General features: G+C 45.7%; 1 protein-coding gene across 1 annotated transcript; it reads right to left on the bottom strand.

Annotated features, from left to right (window-relative positions):
- Window positions 1–7,553: 7,553 nt before the first annotated feature.
- LOC103698283 (premnaspirodiene oxygenase-like) lies at window positions 7,554–9,448 on the bottom strand. The gene is made up of 2 exons (XM_008780278.6): window positions 8,472–9,448; window positions 7,554–8,359 (listed from the first exon to the last, which is right to left on the bottom strand). The coding sequence occupies exons 1-2, from the start codon at window positions 9,363–9,365 to the stop codon at window positions 7,745–7,747; spliced, it is 1,509 nt and encodes a 502-aa protein (XP_008778500.4). The 5' UTR covers window positions 9,366–9,448; the 3' UTR covers window positions 7,554–7,744.
- Between the last annotated feature and the right edge of the window lie 632 nt (window positions 9,449–10,080).

Raw genomic sequence — 10,080 nt, 5'->3', positions numbered from 1 at the left:
GCCGACTCCTAGAGCGTCTCCGGCCGACCTTAAGGTTTTTTTTTTCCCGTCCATCTTCCTCGCTTCTTTAGGTTCCTTCCTCTTCCCTAGGTCAAAATGCCTCGTAAAGCCATTGTCCGGAAGAGACCCCAACCCGCGACCGGTGCCGAGCGGCGTTCCAAGGCCCGGAACGATCCCGCGAGGCCACAACCTCCGGCTCGTTCCCCGCCGAGGGAGGTTCCCTCGAGGCCGTGCGCCGGGAAGGCGGTCTCCACCGGGAGATACGTCGATTTCGACTATCTCTCTCGGGAGGGCTTTACTATAGGAGAGAGACTGCGGGCCCAAGGCTTAGAGTATTTTTGTTCCCTAGATCTCCCCACATACCCTGGCCTAATTAGGGAGTTCTACGGTACTGTACATAGGGGCGATGGGGGTATCGAGGGCACGGTAGTCGGTGTCCCATTATTCATTTTGGAAGATATCATTGCTCAGGTCCTCCATCTTCCACAAGTAGGGGTGGCTCCCACACACCCCGAGGATAGGACTGAGGCCCTTACGGCCATTCTAGGACATCCACCTCAGTCCCCCTTAGATGAGGTGTCCGCTAGCTCACTTTCAGTTGAGATGCGGCTCCTCTTGAGTATCATCTCTAGGTCCCTCTTCCCGAAGACTGGCCGCTTCGATTTTGTATCTGAGAGAGACCTAGCTCTTATGTTCTACATCCTCCAGGACACCCCAATCAACTTTCCCAAGATGATGTATAGATACCTATGTGAGCCACTAGATAGACCTAGGCTCACCCTCCCCTATGGCATGATGTTCACTCTTCTGTTTAGGGAGGCCGAGATTCCCATTCCTGAGGGGGAACCCTCTCGCGCATTGCGATGGACAGATCGCATGCGTCCGAAAACCCTACACAGGATGGGGTTTCGGAAGGTCGAGGGAACCTGGGTTAGAAAATCATCCACCTCCACACATACCACCAGACATTCCCCCAGTCCTGACCCAGACTCAGACTATCCTACCTTTCCCTCCACCTCTACTCCCACCACCTCTGCCGGACCCTCCTCCTTAGCTCCACCTACTCAGCCCAAGGAGGTCCGGATCTCTCCTAAGCAGCTCCGGGAGTTGCGGCAGGAGATAGTTAGAGATCTCCGGGACGACCTGCTTAGGGAGCTCCGAGGTACAGTGACTGCTCCCTCTCCTGCACCTTCTTCAGCGTTGGTCCCTTCCCTGTCAGCCGTGACTGAGATGACGGCCCATGTGCGGGAAGAGATCTACAACGTCAGGAGCTTGATTCAGGCCCAGTTCTCCAGTATGAGCGATGTCACGAGCACCACTCGGAAGATGCGCGATGACATGCGACACGACATGGGAACCACTACCCAGGGGGCCGAGCGCTTGGCGAATGTGCTCATCGCCAAGCTTGACACACTTCAGCAGTCGGTGACCGAGCTCGATACGACACATAGCAGGGCCACCTCGGCCATTATCCGACAGCTCGAGCACGTCACCAATGCAGTCACACTACTTGCAGAGCGCATGCCCCGGGGAGCCGCATCCTCCTCGAGGAAGCCTTAGATATCTTTTTGTATTTTGACATGTATTCTTTTTTGCTTTACTTATTGTATTCACAAATGTATTTACATACACATCAATACAATGAGTAGACATATTCTCTTCAATTTTGTGCAATTTGCTCTCTAAATGATTGAGTGTTATACTCACTTCCTTTTTGATACGATGACAAAAAGGGGGAGAAATATTTAATAGATATGTAAATGGAATCAACATAAAAGAAATCAAAAATTAATGGAATCAACATAAAAGAAATCAAAAATTAAAACATAATTTGTTCTTAGTGGATTTGGTACCTCGAGGCTCATTATCTCTCTGTTGGGGCTCCTAATGGAGTAATCTCCAGAATCTATTCAAGGGATATTCGGAGATTAGTTGAATCCTACTCAAGAACAAATTGACAGATTTTCCCTCTAAAAACCAAAAATTTCAGTTCAAAAACTTCAATGCATTAAAAGAAAATTCAGAGAATCAAAACAAAGTAGAATGCATATGTTGAGGGGGAGAATCTGAATTTTTAAGAAAGTCAAATCATTAAATATATATAAGCCAAACAATTGAGTGCATGACATGAAGGCTTATATAATTCCAAATGAAAGGGGGAGCTTTAACTCCAAAATTTATTGTTTCACACCTTTCAAGTGTGGATAAATTAAAAAACCAGACACTTGAATTCATTTATAGATTTCATTTCCTTGTTTATTGAGCAATTCACTTTACATATACTCAATGTTTTGTCATCATCAAAAAGGGGGAGATTGTGGAGTGATTGATTAAAACCCTATTTGATTTTGATGAGCTCAAAGCATTTGAGTATATCTTTTGTTTACTAATGAATTCAATTGAGTGTTTCAGTGAAAATCTTGTCTAAGTGTTTCTAGACTTGGTTCAAGATATTTTGGATAAGTTAAGAAGTCAGTTTGAACCAAAGTCTGAGACTCGAGTCGACTCCGGGATATTACGAGTCGACTCCAAGCGTATCAGAATCACTGGCACGGGCTCGAGTCGACTCCGGATCATTACGAGTCGACTCTCACTGAGAACTGACAGACGAACAGAAAGACTCAACTCAAAACCTGTCAGCGAGTCGACTCCTGAAGTGCGCGAGTCGACTCCGATGATTACCGAGTCGACTCCAAGGAGTTACAGACAGAAAAGTCAGAGAGCGATTTTCGACCCTGAGATTCGAGTCGACTCCTGTGGAACGCTAGTCGACTCCGATGGTTGGCAGGTCGACTCTCAGTGGTACACAAGGCAAAAGTCAGAGAGCAGTTTTCGGACTCTGAGATCCGAGTCGACTCCCGCAATGCGCGAGTCGACTCCGAGACAGCGCGACCCCAAAAAGACAGAAGACCGAATTATTGTCTCTGAGAGCCGAGTCGACTCCCAGACAGCTCGAGTCGACTCCAAGGCAGCGCTACATCAAAAAGGCAGAAGGCTGTGTTTCGGAAACTGAGAGCCGAGTCGACTCCGGAACAGTTTGAGTCGACTCCAAGACTGGACGAGCCAAAAGACAGAAGATCGGGAGTTCGGGCTCTGAGCGCCGAGTCGACTCCCAGGATTGTCGAGTCGACTCGAGTGGGCCAAGTTGAAAAATTAGCTCCATGGACTTCATGGGATGAGCCGACTCCGAAAATGGCAAGTCAGCTCCAGAAGTTGGCGAGTCGACTCCGGATTAAGTCGAGTCGATTCCCAGTCACGGAGGTCACTTTAATTCAAATCCAGAACAGTTGCCGAGCCGACTCCAGAAAAGCATGAGTCGACTCCAGATCGCGCGAGTCGACTCCGACCCCAACGGACATATTGTCAGGATGTGCAGAGTATGCAGAATGGGCAGAAAAAGGTGTCTAACGGCTAGTTTCCGTGGGGGATGGCTTAAATAGCCACAGAGGACTGTAGCAAGGTAGAGAAGCACTATTCCACTCAAAGAAATCAAGCATCCTATCTCTGCCAACTGGTTTTCAACAGAAAAGAAGGAAGAGCGCCATTAACTCCATCCAGCTACCTCTTTCCAGCATTTAAAGAAGTCTCCTCCTGCCTTCAAGTGGACCAGACATTCAAGAGGAGACTCACAGTTCAAGAAGCCCTACTCTACTCCAACTCAAACGTGTTTGAGGGCTCTTAACTTCTCTCTAGTTTATATTGCTGTATATCTGTTTTTAGAAGCTCTGTTTTTCTGTTTGTCCTTGTTCTTTCCATCTTGTCTTTGCTTGATTCAATCAGGGGATTGAATCAAGAGTGTAGAGGTTGGTTGGTGAGCCGAGGGTAAAACCAACGTGTAAGGGTTCGATTGTGATCCCGGAAAAACAATCGGGGTGGTTCTAGTCGGTGAGCCTGGAAAAACCGACCGAGTTCGTTGTGAGCTCGTAAAACAACAAGTTGGGTTGTGAGCTTGTAAAACAACCGGCTGTAATCCAAGGGGTTATAGTGAATTCCCAAGTGAGACTTGGGGAGTGGACGTAGGAGCAAGGGTTAGCTCCGAACCACTATAAACATTGTGTTTGTGATTGCTTGTGTCTCTCTCTCTCACTCTCATTTCACTCACAGCACATAGCAACTAATTAATCATCTTGCAAAAGTATTAATTAGTCATCCACAAACGTTTTACTTGCAAAATTATTTTAAAACCCAATTCACCCCCCCTCTTGGGTTGTCTATCTGGGCAACAAGAAGTATAGTAAAAGACTTGCGAGACCATCCATTCAAATATTTCAAATGGAATAAATGTACCAAAAAAAATCTTCGTAAAATTCTTACAACCCGGATATAGTTCTTGTTGCTGGTGGTCCAAACCGAGAACGATTGGCACAGCGATGTGAACGGGATTCCGTCTGAGTTGCCTTGGTTGGTGTTGGTTGTGCTCCACCTTCCACCGGAAAACCTGCAAGCAAGCCTCGCACCACCACTGGGGTAGTGGGGGCCCTCCGACGATCAAGTCAGAGGAGGTTGGAGGAGAAGGAGAGATAATTGCAGATAGTAGGAGAATGCTCTGGAAGTTCTTGCTTACCTCCCCCCTTCTCCCCCCCGCCGCATATATACCAGGCTGGGGGGTCCTTCGGGGGGGTTGGTCATCGTGTGGCACGATGGAGTCGCCACTGACATGGCCGTTACAGGGCGTCGTGGGGCAGCGCTGGGTACGGCCGTGACAGGGCGTAGTGGAGCTCCGCCTTGTACGGCTGTTACAGGAGATCGTGGAGCAGCGCCGGATACGACCGTTGCAGGGACAGAGGGTCGTGGCGTGCTTCAGGGGAACAGCCTGTCGTTGTCGAGAGGTTGCCGACTCGGGATCGGATTGCTGGATCAAGGGGCAGCCGACTCGGGGTCGGGCTGCGAAGCCGAAGATATCCGACTCGAGGTCGGATTGCTGGATCAAGGGGCAGCCGACTCGGGGTCGGGCTGCGAAGCCGAAGATATCCGACTCGGGATCGGATTGCTGGATCAAGGGGCAGCCGACTCGGGGTCGGGCTGCGAAGCCGAAGATATCCGACTCGGGGTCGGGTTACTGGATCAAGGGGCAGCTGTAGTCTTCTTGGGCGCGCGCGTCGGTCACGTGGGGCATGGTGGCTGAGTTCCCCCGTAACAGTTCTTGATCACAATCTTTCAGCAAGTTATGATACCGAGTTGTGTTATCTTCAGAGTCTATAGGTTCCTGAACATGTATAGATTCAGTAACAGTATGCTCATCACCTATTGTAGCTGCTTCTTGCTCTACACTGAAATCTATTAAATTTTTAATATAATGTTCAAGAGCATCTCTGAGTAAGCCCCTCATATCATCTTCTCCAACAGAATTTACATCCATGTTACTAGATCCAATACTAGCAGTGTGTTCCATAATTAAGGATTGGTTACATGAAGACGATAATTTAGACTCTCCATGAAATATTCATTCTTTATAACCCTTTAGAAAACCATTCCACACTAATTGTTCTTCAACAGTTTTTGGAGCGAGACCAAAACAATTTACATATCTTTGACTTGGACAAAAAATCTTACCATTTATATCAGAGTTCTCAAAAGCAAATTTAACGAAATTCTGAACTCCATTCAAATATTCGGCACTGGATCTCGATTTATTTATCCAACTTTTGTCCATTCTATTAAAATACTGATTGAACTGCAACTAATATAAAAAAAATAAAACAAAATTAGGGTATAAATCAATGTCAGATATGTGATAGATATGTGACATTGTCGTGAATACTCATAATTTCAATTATTTTTGTGACAAAAAGAAGCATCTATTCCTGCTTCAGTTGCCATAACTATAACAATGGGTCAATAAGAAATAACCAAAGCCATCCAATGGCTTTATGAATCCATCTTCGCCATTTCGTCCAATCAAGGTCTGTGTTTCTAGACATTCTATGCTTCTGAAATCCTTGGTGTAACTTTCCGTCTAATAATGATGAACTTTCCCGAATCTTTCAGATCCCTGTATTGCAAATAGAACCCCTATTCGCATCAAGGCCTTGTCTCTATTGCCAACTCATGAACTCTAGGTTTAGGAGAGGGATTAGAAGAAAGTCTCTGAAATTCTAGCAAGCATGCATTGATGAGTGAAATTGGATTCGAAAGAATTGAATGTATTTGATACGGCATCATGATGTTAATTCAAACACACTTAAGTCTCACTTAGTCTAATTAAGCAAGCATACAAGAGGCTACTTTCAGAATGCCAGGCTTGCTGGATTCTTGGTCATGTTAGATTCCATCATTTTAGAGCAAATTGCTTTTAGGGAATTGAACATACATTTTAGATTTGCAGTTTAGCTACCACTACAACTCTAGATTCTCGAATTTTTCTAACTCTGTATATTGCAGCGAGAGGATCTCTTTAGTGTAAACCTACTAAAAAAATTTTAGACTCTAAATGGATTTGTTGACAAGAACAGAGGACTCAGAGAACGAAGAATAGGAGAATAAAGGAAAGAAATTTTGGTGCCGGATGCTTTTCTAGAGGGTGTTATACTTTTTCTTCTCTCACTCTAATTTTGTTTGAGAAGAGACTTGGACAGTCATCATATTATCTCTATAGAAGTAATACAAAATTAGGAAGAACACTAAGATGTTACTGTCACAGCTTCCATCATGTAATTTGATTATCAAAATATTGCTCAATGCTCCCAACCACGACCGAAAAATCTAATTCACTTACTTCTACCAGACAATAGATCAATTTTTTATCGATGTAAAGTACAAAGAATGTATAACCATATGAACCCGGATGGCAAGAAATTTTCTATTTAATATCCAACACAAAAGTATCCGGAATACACACATCCACCAATAAATTATCAAGAAATTTTCTATTTGGTGGGGTTATCAAATGATACCTCTTTCTCGAGCGGAAGGGAATGGGAATGGCCGGTCGGCGCCGCAGATGAGGAAGGAGGAAAGGAGGTTGCAGACGGGCGGTCGCTCGGCGCCGAAGAGGAGGGAGGAGGAGAAGAGCATGGCGTCGGACGTCGCTCGACGCCGGAGAGGACAAGGGTGGGTTGCTCGTCGTCGAAAAGGATGGAGGAGAAGAGGAGCTAGGGCTTGATCGGGATGCAGAATAAGGAGAAGGGGGGCGGCCGCTGGTTTTATTGTGAATTTGACTTATGACGACGCTTACAAGCGTCGTCGTACGTAGGCCTCTCAGTACGATGACATTTATTAGCGTATTGCCGACGCTTTTTAAAAGTGTCGGCAATATGTGGCGCTAGGCCAATCTTTGCCGACGCTTGTAAAAAGCGTCGGCAAAAAAAGATCGATAAAATCAACTTTTTTTATAGTGGTAATGCTGTCACATGGAGATCACACAACTAAAACAAAATAAATTCACCACGCATCATGGGAAGCCATAAGCGAACATAGCCAATAGGGATGAAAATGAGACTGAAATGTGCAATTATCAAGATCACCTACAAAATGATGGTGCCCAATAACATGTGCCAATCTATAAGCTACATTAAATGCCCAATAGCATGACGGAAAGTCATAAGACTTTGAGGTCAGCAGAACTAACGTTTTATTTTATTTCCAAACCTTTTATTTCTTCATAAAAGCACTATTTTCATTGCAAAGACACAATAATTTTTTATACCATGAGCACAAAGGCAGGCTTGCAATAGTGCATACAGATATCTGGCAGTATAGTCTGCTCCCCTAAAAACAACATCTAATTACTTCAGCTATATATCATTTAGATGGGCACGTAAGGAGTAGCAATTAACCACAGAGGCGACTTCAAGCCCACCACTGCCCCAAAGGACTCGGTCATGTCCAAATCATTGGGGCCCATCCCATTAGGGAGCTTCCAATCAAAATAGTAGAGTACGTTGGCCAGGGCCATCTCCACCTGGGCCATGCCAAAGGTCATCCCCGGGCAACTCCTCCTGCCTGCACCAAAAGGAATGTACTCAAAGTTGCCACCTTTGTAGTCCACCGAGCTGCCATCGAATCTCTCAGGCCTAAAGCTCTCCGGGTCCTCCCAATACCTCGGATCCCTTGCCACAGCCCATGCGTTGACGATAATCCTGCTCCCTGCAGGGATATTGTAGCCGTCCACTTGGCATGTCTCACGGCAGACTCTCGGCAGGAAGAGCGGACCCGTCAGGTGCAATCTCAGAGACTCTTTGATCACCAACTTCATGTAATGGAATTCATTGATATCTTCCTCCTCGATCCTGGCCTTCCCCTTCAAAACTTGCCTCACCTCTGCTTGAGCCTTCTCCATTATCTCGGGGTGTCTCATTAACTCTGCCATTATCCAGTCCAGCGTCGACGCTGATGACTCAGTCCCTCCCCCGAACATATCCTACAAATAATGGAAAGATAGGTACTTGAATCAATATGTATTGCCATGCCTTTTATTTATTTATTTATTCATTTTTATAGAACAAGCTAGATGCATAGTTAGGCATACTGACCATGATTACGGCCTTGATGCTGGTGAGCGTGAGGGGGAACTCAAGTCCACCATTTTCTTTTAACTCTAAGAGAACGTCGACTAGATCTTCCCCTTGTTCCTGTTCCTCGTTGCTGCTATTTTTGGTTGCTCTCTTCTCTTCATGCTCCTTGATGATGTCCCCGAGGATCTCATCCATCTCCCTGTGACATTTTTTTAACCTTGAGCTCACTCCACTGAGAGTGTCAATAAAGCTTAACGAGGGGAATAGATCAGCTACGCTAAATACGGATAGCAATTCAAGGAGTTTCTTCAATGTTGAGATGAATCTCGGCCCATGCTTGCATTGTGTACCAAATGTCACCATCGAGGTCAAAGTATTGGATGTCAGGAGAAACATCTCACTGAGGTTAACTGGGGAATTGTTCATCGTGGAGATATATCCCACTAGGTTGGACATCGCCTCTTGTCGATGTGTGCTGAAAGACTTGACACGCTTTGCACTCAGTAGTTCGGTAACGCATATCTTCCGCAGCTCCCGCCAGTAGCTACCGTAGGGCGCGAAGACGATGTCAGCGCCGTCATAGAACAACCTGGAAGCTAGTATTTTGTCCCGCGACGCGAAGATGAGATCTTGGGTCTTCAGGATCTCTCTTGCCATCTCCGGGGAGGAGACGATAATGTGATCGACTTGTCCGAGCCTGAGGTGCATGAGGGGGCCATGCCGCCGCGACAGCTCACGGAGGGCACAGTGAGGGAGAGCTCCGAGCAAGTGGTGGAGGTGACCTATGATCGGGAGCTTCCATGGGCTCGGAGGCAGCTTTCGTGTTGCTGTGGATTTGGTGAACTTTATCACTATGAGTACAAAGAGGAGGAAGGCGAAAAGGAAGGGTAAGGAAGGGAGCTGGAGTTCCATGGCTGGTGCTCTGATGCTTTTGAGCGTGTAATGTGCTCTGATGCTCTTCTTAATTTATAGGGGGCATACGATTCTAGTGTCGTAATCCTTTTTTTTTCTTTTTTTTGAAGATAAACGAGGCTGTAAAGGGCCGCCCAATAGTGTCGTAAAAATAAAAGGAGTAATATCATACATGTTTTGATTCGCCACCATCGTTCAACGGAAGTGACGGAGAGCCACGAGACTAAAGTGATGGTCAAGTTTTTCTTCTAGTGAGACGAAAAAATGATCGAGGTTTGATGGGAAAAAATAATGATACGATTGTTTAAGTGAAAGTCGAAGTGATTATTGAAGACTATGAAGCTTCAAAATTTCCGCAAACGATGTTGACTTTTGTTCTTATTCTTGATCTTTTACGCCTTCGTATGGCTGTGGTTCGTTTGCTGGTTACGTTTGACGGTGACTTTACGTTGTCATTCGACTGGCTTTTGGACTTTTGGCTGGGGCGATGGGGAGGTTAGACCAAATAGATCCTCTAGTTGCTTAGATGGACCAAATGGTCGCTAGCAGGGTGCGGTAGTATCAGATTTTAAGTTGGAAAAGCTTGTTTCTAATTATTATTGTGTGTGTTGGGACGGCTGCTAGTGCCGGGTCATAGATGCTGTTTGAGTGTCAGTATATAATATTCCTTGGAAAAATGAGTCAAAAAAAAGGATACTTTTTTTTTTCCTTATCC

The sequence above is a fragment of the Phoenix dactylifera genome, chromosome 14, assembly GCF_051530095.1.
Source record: "Phoenix dactylifera cultivar Ajwa chromosome 14, Ajwa_hap1_PhDact_Kaust_v1.1, whole genome shotgun sequence".
NCBI classification, from domain to species: domain Eukaryota; kingdom Viridiplantae; phylum Streptophyta; class Magnoliopsida; order Arecales; family Arecaceae; genus Phoenix; species Phoenix dactylifera.
The sequence above is the reverse complement of the archived record's forward strand: the minus strand, read 5'-3'. Positions and strand labels throughout refer to the sequence as shown.